The sequence below is a fragment of the Malaclemys terrapin genome, chromosome 4, assembly GCF_027887155.1.
Source record: "Malaclemys terrapin pileata isolate rMalTer1 chromosome 4, rMalTer1.hap1, whole genome shotgun sequence".
NCBI classification, from domain to species: Eukaryota; Metazoa; Chordata; order Testudines; family Emydidae; genus Malaclemys; species Malaclemys terrapin.
The window spans coordinates 13,080,164-13,101,587 of record NC_071508.1 but is presented as its reverse complement, the minus strand read 5'-3'; the positions used below and the strand labels follow the sequence as shown (position 1 = coordinate 13,101,587).

Genomic DNA, 21,424 nt, shown 5'->3' with positions numbered 1-21,424 from the left:
ACTGTTAAATCACAGTGAAAGACAGCTCTGGGACTCCGAGAGAGGGCAGGATCCCAGAGCTTGGGCTCCAGTCTGAGCCTGAACGTCTACACAGCAATTTTCAGTCCTGCAGCCCTTGCCCTGCGAGCCCATATCAGCTGAGCTGGGCCAGTTGCAGCTGTGTTGTGGTTCTTTTATTCCAGACCAACTAAACAGCATTCCTTCAATGCTGCATTTTCAGAGCACCATATATGTAACTTTTCCTGACATCCAGGTACATGCAAGAAAAGACAAACTTTGCTGAGAAGGTAGAGTAAATCTTAGAAGGAAATACCTGTTCATGCAGTAAGGAAATGCCATGAGGATAAGTTGAAAAGTAGTAAAGAATAAAAATAAATATCTTCAACTAGCTTACCTTTTTTTCTTTTGGTATTGTATAATCAAAGCTGCAACTATTCCACCTTGAAGAAAAACAAAAAAAACAGGAATCAGGCAATGAAGTTATATTTTATTTAACATTTTGGTAAACACAGTTAGCAAACTTCACAGATAAGTAGTATGGAAAAGTCTCTTGTATCTCAGATCACAAATCACGAGAAGCCTTTACTTATCCAGAAAATGGTTCTGATGTTGGATCTCCCAATTTAATGTGTCTATACACTGCTGAATGTTTAGATTTTTAGCTCATTTGGAATGTTTAGTATTCAATCTCCTTAACATTCAAGATGTTCAAGCTTTCCATCATCTGTTTCCCTTCAAGCACCTCCAAGCTGTTTAAGGAATTTTCTCAACCAAATAGTCATAGGATATATTCTTATGTCCAAGGCTTATTTTGGCTTATTTAATTTCTTCCTTGATTGAGGAAATATTTAAAAAGAATAAATAAAAAATAGAAAATGAATCCCTCCGCATGTGTCAGATTCTCTCAATCTTGAACTTGAAATGAAAACCTCTAATCAGACTGGGCTAGCAAAAAATACATTTAAATTCTGCTATTGAGATTTCAGCACAGTTTTCCCTGACTAGCACACAGGGGCTGTTACATCTTAGAACCATTCAACAGGAATACAGACTGCGCAGTAGTTTGGGTTTGCATATTCTCCGTCCACGTGGATCGGGAAAACTGCTAGAAACCTGCTTGTAACAGCCGCCTCTAGCATGGCTGTGCCCCAAACACACAGGGACCGTACCCGCTGCTTGACAAAGCTGCTCTATGGCTCCAATTTAACAAGTCATTTAAACACAAACTTAAAGCACATACTTAATTCTGATTGATTTCAGTGGGATTTATACATACGCTTAAGTGTTTTGATGAATTGGGGCCTATACAGTGAAAAAATAGTTCACAAAGGTGAAGCTACTACAGCCTTTGTGGGAATTCTTTGGGAAAAGGTTGCACGTGTGTTCAGAATTTGCTAGCATGATGACAAAACACCCATGCTCTGGTAAGTGGAGCCCTTGAAGACTGACTAACTAAATGGTGGGAACTTCATTTATATAAGTAACAATTTTCTTATTCCCACGATGCTAGACTGTCAAATCCAACCTAGGAAGGGCTTGCTTGGATCTCATGACAATTTCCCTTCCTGGCTTCTATTCTTTCCATTGTTGGTGAGCACCAGACAAACACACGGTCCTAAGTGTGGAGGAAGTATTCTCACCCAAGACAGAATTACAGAAGTGAAACTTTTCTTGAGGGAGCAGGGGGGAAATGAGATTTTTCACTCCCCTTTCGTTCCCCAATATTGTGCACACATATTTAAGACAGAATCACAGCAGGTTTCTTAGCTCAGGAAAATATTGTGAATAAATTACAAACCTACAGACAGAGAAAATAACTAAGAGTATTAATACAGGCGTCTCTCCAGGGAACGGCAGTGCAATCTCAATCATGGGCATAGATTTTACATGGAAGCCAAGGACAAAAAGTTAGTCAGTGGCAGAGAAATCCAAGAATCCTAAATCTAAGGACCTTTAGGAGTTAAGCAGGGGGCGGGAAATGAGACAGAGGAAGTGCAATACTCAAATAGCCTGGATTGTGAACCTCAAAACACAGTCACAGCTTTAGTGTATCAAATTATTTTGTCACTATTAAGTTACTTACTGACGGCGATGCTGGCGATGCCAAGGCCGATGCCGGTAATGACAAAGTGTGTATCAATGCCAGGCCCTAAAGAGAACAAAAATCTGAGCTAAAATATGAATCCATATTCATGTCAATAACCTACAGGAACTCATCCACAATCCATGCATATGAAACCACACTTAGTACCCAAGATTATACCAGAGATGAGTGAAAAATCAATGGAGTATAATAAAAATCGACATTATAAAATAAATAATCATTAGCTACTGGAAACCATGATCTAAGCCCTCGAGAACCTCCCAAAGAAGAAAAGCAGCTTTGCAAGGGATGTATCTTGTAATACAGGCAGGAAAGCGATTGCAAAAATGGAAGAACCAATCTCAGTTTAAAGGCTTTCTACAATATAAACCAAGGGATGTTAACTATTCTCGTACACATGCTTCTACACTCTCATTTTCCAAGCCTGCATTGGCCATCAATGTGTTTGCCAAAACACTGAGTAAGCACAGAATCATTACATGTGGGCTGTCTAGATTGGGTATCATAATATCCACCCTAGCATGTCGTCATAGATTAGTGTTAGGGTTCGTCTACATTGCAATTCTACACCTGCAGCTGGCCCATGCCTGGTTTCTCGGGCTAAGGGGCTGTTTAACGGTGATGCAGATATTTGGATTCGGGTCTGCGAACTTCCCGCCTCCCAGGGTCCTACAACCCCGGCTTGAGCCTGAGCCTAAACGTCTACACCACAATTAAACAGTCCCTTAGCCCGAGGCCCGGAAGCCAAGTCAGCTGACACGAGCCAGTCACAGGTTTGAATTGCACTGTAGACATATGTAAAAGGCCTTGTTATCAGTATTTCAAATGATCCAAATAGATTGTTTCAAGAGACAGACTTTTACTGTCCCTACTAGAGTAAGGCCATTTAGTGTCTTCCGTAGCTGCTGGTTAAACATTAAATGGGTAATTCCTTGCCACAGATTGAACAGAACTGCAATCATTCATGTCAATGAGTTTTGCATTTAGAACTCAGACTCATGTAAACTCAATGCTCAGACTAAGATTTTTAGGGAAATTGTATGAAAGATTACAATAGTAACAACGAGGGCAAAGAGTGCTCTGAAGTAGCCTTTCAATGGCTCCTGGAATTACTGAACCTATTTGCCCTTAGATCTGAACCTATTCACCCATGAGATCTTAATTTTTCCTCCTTGTGTGTACGTGAAGCGAGAGCCATTTTTTAAGGATTACATTTCCAACAGCAACCTAACTGTGGAACCTGGGGGCAGGGGAGATAGCTCAGTGGTTTGAGCCTCAATCTTCGAGGGGGCCACTTAGAGATCTGGGGCAAAATTGGTCCTGCTAGTAAAGGCAGGGGGCTGGACTTGATGACCTTTCAGGGTCCCTTCCAGCGCTCCCCCGGCCCCATCAGTGAGAATCTGCCAGGATTCTCTCCTCGGCCCACCCGCTTTTCCTTGTGCACCCTGTCTTTGGGATCCTATCTGCTCTGACAGCTTTGGATGTGATTCTTGTATTGACAACTCACACAACTCCCATTTGGATTCCCTGTCCAGAGCTTAAACTGCACATGGCAAAAACGGAGCTTGTGTTCCCTCGCAAATCTTTCCTTCTCCACGTCCTCAGTTGCCACTGATTGAACAAAATCCTCCTCCTCTCAGCTGCTCATGCCTGTAATCTGGGCATTATTTTTGACTCAGCCCTTTCTATGGACCCTCATGTCTGGGCTATATCCAAAGCTTGTCATTTTCCCTTCTTAAGTTTTTCAAGATCCAGCTTTTCTCAGTCCAGACTGCCAAAGCTCTCATCCAAGCCCTTATATTTTTCTCTATGGACTTGGATTTTCTTCAGGTTTTCTGAAAAATACTGTTCATCCCTCCACTGGGACTCCCTTCTTTACCACATCAAAAATAAGTTTTGTATCCTCTCTTTCACAGCACATCTCATCACAGCCCCGCCTTCCCTACCAGATGTCTCATCTCATGATGTCAACTACCAGCTGAGCTCTACCAACATACCCAACCTTCATCGCCTCTTAATCCAGGTCTCCTAGAGAACCTCCAGGCTTTCTTCCTTACCTGTCAGACAGGCTCCCTGAAAAAATTCATAGCTGCTACCTTAGCCTCTTAAAAAAAACCTATTTCTGCTGTCGTGCCTATAGAACCCTGCTATTTTATGCAAGCCAGAAACGAGGCAAGCCACACTGCACGCAGAGCTAATCTACATGAAAACATGCTGCTCTCCTACCCACCACTTTTACCCATTTGATTCATCGATTTGTTGCATCTTCTTGTTAATCTGGATTTTGAGTTCTTTAGGGCAGTGGTTTTCAAATTTTTTTTCTGGCGACCCAGTTGAGGAAAATTGTTGATGTCCGTGACTTAACGGAGCTTGGGATGAGGGGTTTGGGGTGTGGGAGGGACTCAGGGCGGGGCAGAGGGCTGGTGTGTGGGGGTAAGGGCTGCAGGGTGGGGCCAGGAATGAGGGGTTCAGGGTGAGGGAACGGGCTCTGGGCTGGGGCATGGAGTTGGGGTGCGGAAGGGGGTCAGGGCTCTGGGCTGGGGGAACATGCTCTGGGCTGGGGTGAGGGGTTTGGGGTGCAGGAATGAGCTCAGGGTTGGGGGGAGGCTCAGGGCTGGGGCAGGGAATTGGGGCATGGGGTTGGGGCACAGGCTTCCCTCGGGCGGCTCCTTGTCAGTGGTTCATGCCTGTTCTGGCACCGCGGACCATGCTGCACCCCGGAAGTGGCCACCTCGCAGGGTCCTAGAACTCCTAGTATGATAAATGGAATGTACATATTCACTTGTAACCATATTGTTCATCATAACTGTAGGTGTAGGACTCAGGTTTACCTAATGGCTTCAATGTTGGCAGAAACACACAATTTGGGTTCTTTTTTGTTGTTCCTGTATAAGTAAAGCTAAATGAAAAACATTTCAAAAACCAGGCAGGAAACTGGCTAATAGAAAAAAAGAGTTAGAGGGGGAAAAACCCACACAAAGAAATCTAGCTGATTTAGAAACAAATGTATAGTTGCGGTCTCCCAAAGTTACTGACTAGAAGGGAATTTTTATTTAATTTCTTCATTTTTGTCAGAAATTCAACGTGATTCCAATGTCATGCACATAATTCAGCCACATGGATCAGCAACATTCAGGGGTTCCTTAGTGTGATAGACTTGAAAAACAATTGAAAGGATGTGGCCAGCTCCAGTTCTGAAGCTCCCTACAGCCAGGCTTCCCTGCTCACCACACGCATTGCGCTATCCAGTCTAACAGCTCAAGTGTTTTCTCTCTCCCCTCAGTACCTCACCTTCCAGCTCAGTAGAGTTGCCAATTGTGTTCAGTGTGGAATCTGTAGAGAAAAGAAAGTTTTATAAAATATTTGAGGTGCTCCAAACACAACTGACTATTATAAATACCAAAAAGCCAGCAGAGATTCCAGACATGTAAAGACATCAACGCTCACAAACAGATTGGAGTGAAAATTATCTTTCCAAGCACAGGACAAAACATATTGAATTTTAAAGAATCGAATCCACAACTGCTCCCCAAGACATTTGAAGAAAAGCCCACACGCATGACTGAAAGCACTGTCAGGCTGAATAACTGCTAGGGTCAACCCCCTCCCAGTGTTTTACCCACTTGATTTTCTCTAATATTTCCCTCTGTGGGGTATACCTTCAAGTCTGCACAAAGCAGAAGATCCACACGCATTAGGTGCATTACCCCTATTGTCATTCCAAGAGCTAATTCTCTCAGCTGTAAATTATCTACTCCTGAATTCTTTTCCTTGGGATAACCATATGGATATTAATAATAATAAGCCAATTATAATAAGACAATAATATTCCTTACCCACAGTATTGGCCACGTCACTCTCCTATTGAGAGGAATCAGAGGAATGGGCCAAGGTCAGAGCACTGTGGGAATCCTTTGGAAAGTGGAAGGGGGAGAAGGACCCACCAAAAGGCTTTGATAACCAAAAGAAATGGTGCAGGAACAATGAGAGAGGTACGAAAACCAGGAGAGCATAGTGTGTGCAAATGAACAACGAGCTCTCTGTCAAGTTTGTAGGCAAGCACCAAGTGAGCATCATCATATTTGTATCTGTGAATAGCAGAATTATAGAAATTAAATGACTTTCACACTGTACATTTCATTTTTATTCAAGTGGAAATTTGAACCCAAAACTCTAGACTTAGCAAATCCAAGTTTTTCCAATTTACCTGAGGAAGTACCAGCTACTTTTGTTCCTTTGAGAGGGACAGTTGTGGGTTTGTCCTGGGTAGTTATGACTAAGGCAAAAAGAAGAGGAAATAGCAGTTATGAACATTACATCAGTCTCCCATCACCAGCTGGCCACTCAGAGCAAGGAGCTTGCCAAACTAATGTTTAGGAATCTTCATCTTTAGTGAGAAGACAGACTTATCCCAATTACACGTTGTCACAGCGAGAGCCCCTGTACTATCAGCTGGGCTACCCCTGCAGACTGCTGCTGCGATCCCATTCAGATATTCTAGGGGAAGCCCATAGCAACCCCTACATTGAGCTGCCTACCACTTCCCTTTATAAAAATTCTCTCTCTCTCTTTTTTTTTTAAAGAGCTCTAACAGTTCCGTGCTTTGCAGCAGGGATGTGAAAGGCTCAATGTGGTGTCTCTTGCTGCCACCATTAGTTACAAACTGCCAAAATCTGTCATTTTCCTTTAGTTTTACTCATCAAAACTTCCTACAGGGACTTCTAAAACCCCTGAACATGCTGTTCTCACTGAGCATTCTCTGCAAGGTGTTGCCATGTGCAACTCAGAACTGTGCATCTCCATCCCTCACATCAAAATATGCTTTGGCCTAGGACAGGGGTCGGCAACCTATGGCACGCGTGCCAAAGATGGCATTCAAGCCGATTTTTAATGGCATGCTGCTGCCTGCCGTGCCATTAAAAATCCTGCCTGTCCCAGCCCGCTCTTCTCCCCCTCACGTCCGGGCAGGGGGCAAGGGGCAGAAGCTTGGTCCTGCTGGCTCCCCTGCCTCTTCCCACAGTGTGCTGGGTTCCTGCCCCTCCTCCTCTCCGTCCCTCCCTGCCGGCCAATCAGCTGATGGCCCTTGCGAGGGAGGGGGTCGGGGAGGAGTGGAGTCACAGTGCTTGCTGCTCCTGGCGCAGGCAGAGAAGAAGTGGGGGCAGGGCCTTGGGGAAGGGGGGGGGTGGAATAGGGGCTTATCCCCTCCAGCCCCCTGTGTGAGCACCCCACGACCCCCCCTCACACACACTCTGCCCTGAGCCCTACACCCCCGCACACACCCCAGGCCCGTGCCCTGAGCCCTGCATCCCGCACACATCCCCCAGGCTCCTGCCCTGAGCCCTGTACACCCCTCACACACATCCAGCCCTCTGCTTGACTCCTTCACCCCCCGCACCCAAGATCCTGACTCTGACACCTCCACACATATCCAGGCCCCCCCACACCCCATGCCCTGACACTTGCACCCCCTCACATGCCCCCAGCCCTCTGCCCTGACTCTTCCACCCCCACATACCCAGCCTTCACACACCCCATGCACCCCCCACATCCTCAACTCTAGAACCCCCCACATTGCCGCCCCCACCCTGAGCACCAAACGGCAGCTCCTGCACCCCGCACTCCCCACATTCCCACCTGCACCCCTCACACCAAATGGGAGTTGCCCAGGTAAGTGCTCCACACCCAAACCTCCTGCCCCAACCCTGAGCCATTCTAGCTCCTCGCCAGACCCTTCAACCCCAGCCCTGTGCTCAGTGCACTCCCACCCTCAGCTCAGTGCAGAGAGAGAGGAAGAGAATGGGCCAGAACCAGGGAGAAGGTAGGTACCTACTGTATGTGGGCAGGGCCGGGACCCCAGACCAGCAGCGGGTTGAGTGGGTCCCGCAGCCGGGATCCTGGCTGGCAGGAGTCGGCAGATGGAACCCCTGAGCGGCAGCAGGTTGAGCCGCTCAGCCCACTGCCGGTCTGGGGTCCCGGCCACTGGCCCTGCACAGCCCACTGCCGGTCTGGGGATCTGGCTGCTGGTCCCTTGCCAGCCGGGGTCCCGGCCGCAGGCACCGCTCAGCCCGCTGCCGGCCTAGGTGAACAGAACCCCAGACCAGCAGCAGGCTGCGCGGGCTGGTGGCGTAAGATCAACATTTTAATTTAATTTTAAATAAAGCTTCTTAAACATTTTGAAAACCTTGTTTATTTTACAATACAACACTAGTTTAGTTGTATAATATATACACTTACAGAGAGAGAGAGAGACCTTCTAAAAAACATTAAAATGTATTACTGGCACGTGAAACCTTAAATTAAAGTGAATAAATGAAGACTCGGCACACCGCTTCTGAAAGGTTGCCGATCCCTGGCCTAGGAGAAGGAGCACCATGTTGGGAACCAGGAGATGATGAGTTAACCTCTCATTATTTCTACTGACTAATGTTAACACCCCTGTGCCCTTCAAAACCCTAGTTATCACTGAACAATCCATCCTCTCTGAATTAAAGTTACACAAGCTAGGAAGAGAACCCAGATCTCTAATATTGCAGAACCAAGTCTCATCCACTTGACCTAACCAAAAGAATTTGTCAAATCTAAATACTTGGCTACGCGGTGTGTACAATGAGGCTATTCGTGCATATATAATCCATTGTCTTAGTGTGTTGGGCATCCTCCTCTAGTGGTTGGTCCATATAACAATCTACTCCTGCTGCCACCTATTATAATTACTTCTTTAACTTGACAGAGCTCTATGCTACAGTACCTTAGGCCCAAGTGTCAAACTTCAATGACACATGGAGGTGGGGGATGGGACATTAGTTTCACATAGACTTCTTTTTTCTTTTTAAAAAGTCCAGAAGTTACATAAAGCCCATGTTATTGGCCACATCACTCTCCTTTTGAGAGGAATCAGAGGAAAGGGCCAAGGTCAGAGGGCTGTGGGAATCCTTTGGAAAGTGGAAGGGGGAGAAGGACCCACCAAAAGGCTTTGATAACCAAAAGAGATGGTGCAGGAACAATGAGAGAGGCAGGAAAACCAGGACAGCATGGAGTGTGCAAATGAACAACGAGCTCTCTAAGTGAGCATCATCATATTTGCATCTGTGAATAGCAGAATTGTAGACATTAAATGACTTTCACACTGTACATTTCATTTTTATTCAAATGGAAATTTGAACCCAAAATTCTAGACTTTTAGCAAATCCAAGTTCTTCCAATTTACCTGAGGAAGTACCAGCTACTTCTGTTCCTTTGGGAGGGACAGTTGTGGGTTTGTCCTGGGTAATTATGTCTAAAGCAAAAAGAAGAGGAAAAAGCAGTTATGAACATTATATCAGTCTCCCATCACCAGCTGGCCACTCAGATGTGAAAGGCTCAATGTGGTGTCTCTTGCTATCACCATGAGTTACAAACTGCCAAAATCTGTCATTTTCCTTCAGTTTTACTCATCAAAACTTCCTAGAGGGACTTCTAAAACCCCTGAACATGCTGTTCTCACTGAGCATTCTCTGCAAGGTGTTGCCATGTGCAACTCAGAATTATGCATCTCCATTCCTCACATCAACATATCCTTTGGCCTAGGAGAAAGTGCACCGTGTTGGGAATCAGGAGATGATGAGTTCAACTCTCATTATTTCTACTGACTGGTGTTAACAATCCTGTGCCCTTCAAAACCCAAGTGTGGCGGGGTCAGACCATCCCGCCTTATCCCGGACAGAGTTAAGCCCCAGGGATGGGCAGTGGAAGTTCCGCCTCCCTGGGAAGACTGGGCATGCTCCAGGTGCTACAGGAGTACAAAGGGAGGGAGACCAGCTCATTCTGGGCTGTAGTCCATAGGAGAAGGACCTGCCAGGGGGAGCTCTGCGGAGGGCCAGCCACAGCTGCTGATTGCACCGGGAAGCGACGCCGTCCACGGCCCGCGTGCACCCCAGCGATTGGAGGAGACCCGGGAGATGACCGGATCCGCAGAGTACCGAGGACCCGACGACTCCTGGGAGACCCCAACAGAGAGCCGGGTAGGAAGTGTCACCGGGAGGGTGACAGAGTGGTACCTTCCCCCCCGCGGGGAAACTCAGCGTATTGCTACCGGGGCTGTCATATCCCAACGATAAAGACTCTGGCCGCTAGGCCACGCTACCCTCCACCAAGGTTCGCTTTATGCACTCTAGCTGGTAGGCCCTACTGCCCTGTAGCCAAGGGCCATATTATACTGAGTAAACACAGAATCATTACACGTGGTCTGTCTAGATGGGGTATCATTATATTCACCCTAGCATGTTGTCATAGGTTAGTGTTAGGGTATGTCTACATTGCAATTCTACACCTGCAGCTGGCCCATGCTTGGTTTCTCGGACTAAGGGGCTGTTTAACGGTGCTGCAGATATTCGGGCTCGACAATTTCCCTTCCTGGCTTCTATTCTTTCCTTTGTTGGTGAGCACCAGAGAAACACACGGTCCTAAGTGTGTGGAGGAAGTATTCTCACCCAAGAGAGAATTACAGAAGTGAAACTTTTCTTGAGGGAGCAGGGGGGAAATGAGATTTTTCACTCCCCTTCCGTTCCCCAATATTGTGCACACAAATTTAAGACAGAATCACAGCAGGTTTCTTAGCTCAGGAAAATATTGTGAATAAATTACAAACCTACAGACAGAGAAAATAACGAAGAGTATTAATACAGGCGTCTCTCCAGGGAACGGCAGTGCAATCTCAATCATGGGCATAGATTTTACATGGAACCCAAGGGCAAAAAGTTAGTCAGTGGCAGAGAAATTCAAGAATCCTAAATCTAAGGACCTTTAGGAGTTAAGCAGGGGGCGGGAAATGAGACAGAGGAAGTGCAATATTCAAATAGCTTCTATTGTGGACCTCAAAACACAGTCATAGCTTTAGTGTATCAAATTATTTTTTCACTATTAAGTTACTTACCAACGATGCCAACGCCGATAACGCCGATAACGCTGACGATGCCGGTGGAAATGCCAACGCCGATGCCGGCAATGCCAGGCCCTAAAGAGAACAAAAATGTGAGCTAAAATATGAATCCATATTCATGTCAATAACCTACAGAAACTCATCCACAATCCATGCATATGAAGCCACACTTAGTACCCAAGTTTATACCAGAGATGAGTGAAAAATCAATGGAGTCTCATAAAACTCTACATTATAAAATAAATAATCATTAGCTACTGGAAACCATGATCTGAGCCCTCGAGAACCTCCCAAAGAAGAAAAGCAGCTTTGCAAGGGATTACATACATACATATCTTCTAATGCAGGCAGGAAAACGGTTGCAAAAATGGACGAACCATCTCAGTTTAAAGGCTTTCTACAATATAAACCAAGGGATGTTAACTATTCTCTTACACATGCTTCTAGGCTCTCATTTTCCAAGCCTGCACTGGCCATCAATGTGTTTGCCAAAACACTGAGTAAGCACAGAATCATTACATGTGGGCTGTCTAGATTGGGTATCATAATATCCACCCTAGCATGTCGTCATAGATTAGTGTTAGGGTACTTCTACATTGCAATTCTACACCTGCAGCTGGCCCATGCCTGGTTTCTCGGGCTAAGGGGCTGTTTAACGGTGATGCAGATATTCGGGCTCGGGCCTGCGACCCTCCCACCTCGCAGGGTCCTAGAACTCCTAGTATGATAAATGGAATGTACATATTCACTTGTAACCATATTGTTCATCATAACTGTAGGTGTAGGACTCAGGTTTACTGATGGCTTCAGTTTTGGCAGAAACATACAATTTGGGTTCTGTTTTGTTGTTTTTGTATAAATAAAGCTCAACGAAAAATATTTTAAAAACCAGGCAGGAAACTGGCTAATAGAGAAAAAAGAGTTAGGAAAACAAAACAAAACAAAACAAAAAAACCCACACAAAGAAATCTAGCTGATTTAGAAAAAAATTATAGTTACGGTCTCCCTAAGTTACTGACTGGAATGGATTTTTTATTTAATTTCTTTATTTTTGGCAGAAATTCAACGTGATTCCAATGTCATGCACATAACTCAGCCACATGGATCAGCAACATTAACGGGTTCCTTAGTGTGATAGATATATGCCATCATGTGCCAGCAATGCCCCTCTGCCATGTACATTGGCCAAACCGGACAGTCTCTACGCAAAAGAATTAATGGACACAAATCTGACATCAGGAATCATAATACTCAAAAACCAGTGGGAGAACACTTTAACCTGTCTGGTCATTCAGTGACAGACCTGCGGGTGGCTATATTACAACAGAAAAACTTCAAAAACAGACTCCAAAGAGAGACTGCAGAGCTAGAATTGATATGCAAACTAGACACAATCAACTCCGGTTTGAATAAGGACTGGGAATGGCTGAGCCATTACAAACATTGACTTTATCTCCCCTTGTAAGTATTCTCACACTTATTATCAAACTGTCTGTACTGGGCTAGCTTGATTATCACTTCAAAAGTTTTTTTTTTTCTCTTAATTAATTGGCCTCTCAGAGTTGGTAAGACAACTCCCACCTGTTTATGCTCTCTCTGTGTGTGTATATATATCTCCTCAATATATGTTCCATTCTATATGCATCCGAAGAAGTGGGCTGTAGCCCACAAAAGCTTATGCTCTAATAAATTTGTTAGTCTCAAAGGTGCCACAAGTACTCCTGTTCTTCTTTTTGCGGATACAGACTAACACGGCTGTTACTCTGAAACGAAAGTATGTCGCCAGCTCCAGTTCTGAAGCTCCCTACAGCCAGGCTTCCCTGCTCACCACACACACTGCGCTCCCCAGTCTAACAGCTCAAGCGTTTCTCTCTCCCCGCAGTACCTCACCTTCCCCTTCAGGTACAGTAGAGTTGCCAGCTGTGTTCAGTGCAGAACCTGTACAGAAAAGAAAGTTTTATAAAATACTTGACGTGCTCTCCCCACAACTGACTATTTTAAATAACAAAAAGCCGGCAGAGATTCCAGGCATGTAAAGACATCAACACCCATAAATAGACTGGAGTGAAGTTCATCTTGCCAAGCACAGGACGAAAGATACTGAATTTTAAAGAATCGAATCCACAAATGCTCACATTGTCTCCCCAAAATATTGGAAGAAAACCCCCCGAGCATGCCAGTGAAAGCACTGTCAGGCTCAATAACTGCTAGAGTCAACCCCCTCCTGGTGTTTTACCCACTTGATTTTCTCTAATATTTCGCTCTGTTGGGTATACCGTCAAGTCTGCACAAAGCAGAAGATCCACACGCATTAGGTGCATTACCCCTATCGTCATTTCAAGAACTAATTCTCTCAGCTGTAAATTATCTACTCCTGAATTCTCATCCTTGGGATAACCGTATGGATTTGGAGACTAACTGTCTTTGTCCCCAGTTAAATCTACACCAAAGTAAGAGAGTTTGTGCCACTGAATTGGTCAGAGCTTGGATGCCATAGAGCGATAGAAGATTTTCACACACCAGTCCCTACTGCAGCCAATAGTGTTGTTATTAGTTGTGTTGCAATAGCGCGTGAGGGCTCAAGTCATGACTCAGGGCCCCACTGTGCTAAGCGCTGTAGAACCACACAACAAAAAGTAGGTCCCTGCCCCCATCGCTCTCATTAGAGCTGCCATCAATCAGCCCAGACAATAATATTCTTTACCCACGGTATTGGCCACGTCACTCTCCTTTTGAGAGGAATCAGAGGAAAGGGCCAAGGTCAGAGGGCTGTGGGAATCCTTTGGAAAGTGGAAGGGGGAGAAGGACCCACCAAAAGGCTTTGATAACCAAAAGAAACGGTGCAGGAACAATGAGAGAGGTAGGAAAACCAGGAGAGCATGGAGTGTGCATATGAACAACGAGCTCTCTAAGTGAGCATCATCATATTTGCATCTGTGAATAGCAGAATTGTAGAAATTAAATGACTTCCACACTGTACATTTCATTTTTATTCAAGTGGAAATTTGAACCCAAAATTCTAGACTTTTAGCAAATCCAAGTTTTTCCAATTTACCTGAGGAAGTACCAGCTACTTCTGTTCCTTTAGGAGGGACAGTCGTGGGTTTGTCCTGGGTAATTATGACTAAGGCTAAAAGAAGAGGAAAAAGCAGTTATGAACATTATATCAGTCTCCCATCACCAACTGGCCACTCAGATGTGAAAGGCTCAATGTGGTGTCTCTTGCTGTCACCATGAGTTACAAACTGCCAAAATCTGTCATTTCCCTTCAGTTTTACTCATCAAAACTTCCTACAGGGACTTCTAAAACCCCTGAACATGCTGTTCTCACTGAGCATTCTCTGCAAGGTGTTGCCATGTGCAACTCAGAACTGTGCATCTCCATCCCTCACATCATAATATCCTTTGGCGTAGGAGAAGGTGCACCGTGTTGGGAACCAGTAGATGAGTTAAACTCTCATTATTTCTACTGACTGGTATTAACAATCCTGTGCCCTTCAAAACCCAAGTTATCACTGAGCAACCCATCCTCCCTGAATGAAAGTTACACAAGCTAGGAGGAGAACCCAGATCTCTAATATGGCGGATCTAAGTCTCATCCACTTAGCCTAAATGAAAGAATTTGCCAAATCGAAATACTTGGTTACGCAGCGTGTCCAATAAGGCTATTCGTGCATATATAATTCAAAAATATCTATATGATTGACAATCTAAATTGAGTGAATATAAAACACACATGAAAGGTCTGTAACAGTTACTCTGCAACTGCTCCAATCAGGAGTTCTTCTTAAAGCCATAAAAATAGCCTGACCTTCACAAGTTGGAAGTTGACTCCATTCAACTTGATCTCCCTTCACCATACATTGGATGAAAGGCCTCCCACGTAATCTGAACCTAAAGTAAAGAGAAAAAGTTTCTTACCTAACTCTCTAATTATTCCTGTAATAGTCCAGAACTTGGGGAAAGGGGTTCTTTCTGCCAGTAAGTGACCCTGTAGGGTCATTCCTGCTGTAAGTACCAAAATGAATCCTAGGACCAAGGAATGCTGAGCGGTTAAAGCCAATGTAGAACAAGCAAATAGGTGGGTATAAGATTGCAGAGAGCATGTTAGCAGGTGAAATCCTTCCCCTTAAAATCTATACTAGCCAGATGCTTGGGAATTTCTGGGCAATATCTTTGTTGAATCTTAGCAAAGGGAAACAAGTAAGTCTCTCTTATCCACATTTTTAATGCTTCTTATTTCTTACATCCCCAGAAGGTGGAAGAAGTCCCTAAAGAAGTTCCATTATTTGAAAAATTCTAAGGAAATTAGTAATTTTCCAGACTGTTAATCTTCTCAGAGTGTTCGCATGTGAAAGACGTTTGGCTTTGCAGAATGGAGACTGCGTAACATCTCCCTCATTCCAATCTGCAGAACGGTGCTCGGGATGTGGGCTGTTGGCATTCTAAACCTTGGATTACTGGCCCAGAGAAATGGGGAGCAAAGTACTAAAAGGGGTGTCTCTGTCACTCTGGAAGTTAGTAGCTCAGCCTGCTTAGTGCCATCATTCCTCTGCCTATTTTAATTCTGCTCTTCTACCAAAGAGTTGGCAACAGTCCACATCCAAGACCCACTTAGCTAGACCTTTAGCTAATTCTTGCACAGGAAGTTCTGCATAGTGGCAATGCAGTCACTTAGCCTTCGCTACTTCCTTTAACACTACAGGCTAAAGGTCGTGGCCTTATTTATTTGTCAAGGAGGTTTAGAGAAACAGATGAGAGGTGCACCTAGTAAAGCTGTTCTCTGCAGGGTTTTTCACCAGTCTGCTGAAATGAGAGGGCCAACAAGGATAGACATGAACATCATGTGTGGCCAGGTGGCTACCGCTTTTCTTCCAACTTAGAACATTACACCCAAAGGCCACTTGTGCTGACAGCAACAACCGGGAGAGAAGACAGCTGCACAAGGGCTGTCCCACTGCTGCCACTCTTTCAAAACCCGAACATCTCAATGTCCAAACCTAATCAGCCCATTGAAACCCAAAGCTTTTGTTGGTGGACACAATTCCAAGGTGGGCAGCTTCTGTACACTTCTGCATAGGATAACGTTAAGTATCACAACAACAGCTTGGACAACAAGGAGTCCTTGTGGCACCTTAGAGACTAACACATTTATTTGGGCATAAGCTTTCATGGGCTAAAACCCACTTCATCATCATCATTAGCCTACGAAAGCTTATGCCGAAATAAATGTGTTAGTCTCTAAGGTGCTACATGGACTCTTTGTTGTTTTTTCTGATACAAGCTAATACAGCTACGTCTCTGAAACAACAGCTTGGACATTCTTGTGGGTGCAACTCAGATGCAGCATTGCCTAGAGGAAAAACCACTGGACTGGGACTCAGGAAACTTGGATTCCATTCTCATTTCTGCCTCTGGCCTGTGGGTGACCTTGGGAAGTCACTTCCCCTCTGTGCTTCAGTTTCCCCATCTGTAAAATGGGGAAAACAATACTGCCCTCCTTTGTAAAGTGATTTGATATCTGATAACAGCTAGTTTTTATTACATCACCTGAGAAGAACGTACGAACGGCCATACTGGGTCAGACCAAAGGTCCACTGAGCCCAGGATCCTGTCCTCTGACAGAGACCAATGGCAGGTTCTCCAATGGGAATGAACAGACAGGTTATCATCAAGTGATCCATGCCCTGTCACCCAATCTCAGCTTCTGGCAAACAGAGGCTAGGGACACCATTCCTGCCCATCCTCACTAATAGCCATTGATGGACCCATCTTCCAGGAATCTATCTAGCTCCCTTTTGAACTCCGTTATAGTATTGGCCTTCACAACACCCTCTGGCAAGGAGTTCCAGAGGTTGACAGTGTGATGCATGAAAAAATACTCCTCATATGGAAGCCGTTCTATACCCCTAATCATTTTTTGTTGCCCTTTTCTGAACCTTTTCCAATTCTAATATATCTTTTTAGAGCTGGGGCGACCACCTCTGCATGCAGTATTCAAGGTGTGGGCATGACATGAATTTATATAGAGGAAATATGATATTTTCTTATTATCTATCCCTGATGGCTCAGCTACAGGAAAAGGCATTCTCTTTGTCTCCTAATCCCTGTGGGGTTTGAAGACAGAGAATCATAGGACTGGAAAGAACTTCGAGTGGTTTTCTAGTCCAGTCCTCTACACTCAGGCAGGACTAATTATTACGTAGACCATCCGTGAGAGGTGTTTGTCTAACCTGCTGTTAAAAATCTCCACAAATTCCCTAGGCAATTTATTCCATAACCAGCCACTCCCAATCATCCTGATCCCAGCACAGGGAATTTAACCTTTGTTGCCTGCACAAACAACCTAAATGGGTGACACAGTGAAAAACAAAATGATATATCAATTAAAACAAAGACATCCATGCTCATGGCATGTGCTTCCCTGTTCAATTACTCTGATGTCCCGAAAGTACCTGCACAATCCAATGAAACCAGAACCCAATCACATATTATGGTAGTTTTTTCCAACAGCAGCTTGATGAAATTGAAGCGCACCCCATGATACCGTAGCTGCACCAGCTTTCTCCCAACTTAATCTTTTAAATTAGATCGAAATTTCTATTATTAATTTTCCACTGTTCACCAAACTAAGCTCTGTGAATTCATCAGCACCAGTTGCCCAACACTCACCCTTCATCACAAATGATGTTTACTCTTGCACCATACAGGTAATTTGTTGTATCAACAGCTCTGCCATGCTCTGGTCCTTTTGGAACACCACACGATTTCCCTAGCACAGAACAAGATCAGTGTCAGCGTGTTATGTTGATGCAACAAACTCTAACAGACTTAGAAGAGACTATGGCCAGGGTGGCCAAACTGTGGCTCACAAGCCGCATGTGGCTTTTACACAGTGAAAGTGCAGCTCACGGAGCCCTCCTACCAGACTTGGGGTGTGGGGGGGACAGCGTGGGACCTCTGCCTTGGAGCAGGGTGGTGGGCTGGGGGCTTCTGCCCAGCAGGGAGGCAGGTTTCAGGGCTTCAGCAGGAGTGGGGCTGAAGCCCCGAGCGCCAGCAGGTGCCTCCTGCTCCAGCTCTTGAACTTCTGAAGATTGTTGTATGCGGCTCGAAGGGTGAGTAAGTTTGGTCACCCCTGGACTATGGCAATGGCAGACTAGCAGTGCAGTTAGTTCACTCTCCTCTCTGGGGGTTTTTTCCTACTTAACTGTGGATATTCTTATTGTCCATATTAAGTGCTGAATTCTATCACTTTGTCAACTTCAATGGCAATAGACTCCTCCTACCTGGTACAGGGAGTTATTTGTGATGCTTCATCTGGTGCCAGGCACTTATTACCAGACAGAACACACTATCAGCCATTCACCGTGTCCACATGCCAAACAGAAGAGACATGCTGCATTCAGGGACCACAGAGAAAGCTACAAACAGCACTAATGATTATATTGGGAAAACATTTCTGTCCTTGATGTGGACAAGGATTTTTGCACATCAAAATATATGGCCTGTTATATACATGAAGTATTTTACTAATCAGGCATGCCAGACTACTTCAGTCTAAGCCCTGGTCTACACTACGAGTTTAGGTCAATTTTAGCAGCGTTAGGTCGATTTAACCCTGCACCCGACCACTTGACCAAGCCTGTTTTGTCGACTTAAAGGTCTCTTGAAATTGATTTCTGTACTCCTCCCCGGCGAGGGGTTTAGCGCTAAAATCAACTTTGCTGGGTCGAATCTGGGGTAGTGTGGATGCAATTCGATGGTATTGGCCTCTGGGAGCTATCCCAGAGTTCTCTATTGTGACCGCTCTGGAGAGCACTCTCAACTCAGATGCACTGGCCAGGTAGACAGGAAAAGACCCTGGAACTTTTGAATTTCATTTCCTGTTTGGCCAGTGTGGCGAGCTGATCAGCACAGGTGAGCATGGAGTCCCAGAATCGCAAAAGAGCTCCAGCATGGACCAAACATGAGGTACTGGATCTGATCGCTGTATGGGGAGAAGAATCCATGCAGGCAAAACTCCATTCCAGAAGACGAAATGCCAATATATTTGCCAAAATCTCCAAGGGCATGATGGACAGAGGCTACAACAGGGACACACAGCAGTGCCGCGTGAAAGTTAAGGAGCTGAGGCAAGCCTACCAAGAAACAAAGGATGCAAACGGTCGCTCTGGGTCAGAGCCCCATACATGCTGGTTCTATGATGAGCTGCATGCAATTCTAGGGGTGGCCTCTACCACTACCCCACCACTGTCCGTGGACACCTGCAAGGGGAGAGTCTCACGCAACAGGGAGGAGGAGTTTGAAGATGATGATGAGGAGGAGGAGGTTGAAGGCAAGGCAAGGAGAGAATCCCTCTTCCCCGGCAGCCAGGAACTGTTCATCACCCTGGAGCCAAAACCCTCCCAAATGAAGCCGGAGAAGGAACCTCTGGTGAGTGTACCTTTGTAAATATAATACAGAGTTTAAAAGCAAGCGTGTTTAATGATTAATTTACCACGCCAAGCCAGTAGCAAGTAGTCTGGAATCATTGCAGAACAAAACCTTACAGCGAATGGGCCTGGGCTTTGGCTGTTTGCCTTTGCCTGAAAATAAATCATCCCCACTGTTAGCCACATGGTGGGGAAAGGCCCGTTCATAGTGAGCTGTTCGCATTTGGCTGACCAGGATCTTCCCTGATACTAGCCATGCAGTTTGGGGGGTGGGGTGTGTGTGTGAAGCAATCATCCCAGAGAATTGGGTCGGGGGTGGGGGGGGTTGGATTGTGCTGCACATTCATCCTAAAACCACAGCCCCTGCTTTTAAATGGCCAACCCAACAGGCTTTGCTTAGTATGGGAAAGTAGGGTGCTGCTGTTTGAAACCGTTCCCACATGTTATGAAGGTTGAAGAAGCTGAAACCCTTTGCCTTACCATGGCTGCTGCAAGCCCAATTCTGTTGCCCAGCCGAGCGTGTGTGATGTCTCACACCAAACCGGCAAGCACTCAATATAAGAGGCAAAATGCGACCTTGTACCAAAAGCACATGTGCTATGCAATGTGAATCGCTTGATTCAGTGTGAAATAGTCTTCCCTTTGTTCTCTAAAATATATCTTTTTAAGTACTACTCTCCTTTTTTTTCCTTCCCGCAGCTGCAAATGTTTCTACGCTCCCCCTATCATCTCTGTCCCAGAGGCTAGCGCAGATTAGAAGGCGAAAAAAACGCACTCACGACAAGATGCTCTCAGAGCTCATGCAGTCCTCCCACACTGAAAGAGCTCAGCAAAATGCATGGAGGCAAACAATGGCAGAGTCCAGGAAAGCGTTAAATGAATGCGATGAGAGGAGGGAGGAGCACGCTGCGAGGAGGCAGGATGCAATGCTGAGGCTAGTGGGGGAGCAAACTGACATGCTCAGGCGTCTGGTGGAGCTGCAGGAAAGGCAGCAGGAGCACAGACCACCGCTGCAGCCCCTGTATAACTGCCTGCCCTCCTCCCCAAGTTCCATTTCCTCCTCACCCAAACGTCCAAGAATGCAGGGGGGAGGGAGGGAGGCTATGGGCCCCCAGCCCTCCATCCCAGAGGATTGCCCAAGCAACAGAAGGCTGGCATTCAATAAGTTTTGAACTGTAGTGTGGCCTTGTCCTTCCCTCCCTCATCCACCACCCCACCCGGTCCTTCCCTCCTCACCCACCCCTCCCGGGCTATCTTGCAAATTTTCCCATTTGTGTGATGAATTAATAAAGAATGCATGATTTTGGAACAATAATGACTTTATTGTCTCTGAAAGCAGTGATCAAAGGTGGGAGGGCGGTTGGTTTACAGGGAAGTACAGTCAACCAAGGGGGTGGGTTTTCATCAAGGAGAAACAAAGAGAACTGTCACACCGTAGCCTGGCCACTCATGAAACTGGTTTTCAAAGCTTCTCTGATGCGCAGGGCACCCTGCTGTGCTCTTCTAATCGCCCTGGTGTCTGGCTGCACGTAATCGACAGCCAGACGATTTGCCTCAACCTCCCACCCCACCATAAATATCTCCCCCCTACTCTCACAGATATTGTGGAGCACACAGCAAGCAGCAATAACGATGAGAATATTGGTTTAGCTGAGGTAAACTGCGCCAGTGAGCTTTTAAACATCCAAATGCACATTCTACCACCATTCTGCACTTGCTACGCCTATAGTTGAACTGCTCCTTACTACTGTCCAGGGTGCCGGTGTATGGCTTCATGAGCCATGGCATTAAGGGGTAGGCTGGGTCCCCAAGGATAACTATAGACATTTCAATACCCCCAACGGTAATTTTCTGGTCTGGGAAGTAAGTTCCTTCATACAGCTGTTCAAACAGACCAGAGTTCCTCAAGATGCGAGCGTCATGCACCTTTCCCGACCATCCCAAGATCCTCCAGTGCTTGCAGCACCATTG

General features: G+C 45.6%; 1 protein-coding gene and 1 long non-coding RNA gene across 2 annotated transcripts in view; both read right to left on the bottom strand.

Moving 5' to 3' along the window:
* The window catches only part of LOC128835640 (complement decay-accelerating factor-like), a 194,880-nt gene that overhangs the window by 152,263 nt on the left and 21,193 nt on the right, over window positions 1–21,424 (bottom strand). Inside the window, exons 6-9 of the mRNA XM_054025221.1 lie at window positions 17,694–17,793; window positions 14,833–14,915; window positions 14,077–14,151; window positions 9,312–9,380 (exon numbers count right to left, since the gene is read on the bottom strand). Of these exons, the coding sequence (XP_053881196.1) occupies window positions 9,312–9,380; window positions 14,077–14,151; window positions 14,833–14,915; window positions 17,694–17,793 (327 nt within the window). The remainder of the gene's footprint in view (window positions 1–9,311; window positions 9,381–14,076; window positions 14,152–14,832; window positions 14,916–17,693; window positions 17,794–21,424) is intronic.
* On the bottom strand, window positions 2,106–6,377 carry LOC128836543 (uncharacterized). The gene is made up of 3 exons (XR_008444800.1): window positions 6,312–6,377; window positions 5,396–5,437; window positions 2,106–2,149 (listed from the first exon to the last, which is right to left on the bottom strand). It is a non-coding gene; the product is annotated as an uncharacterized LOC128836543 (long non-coding RNA).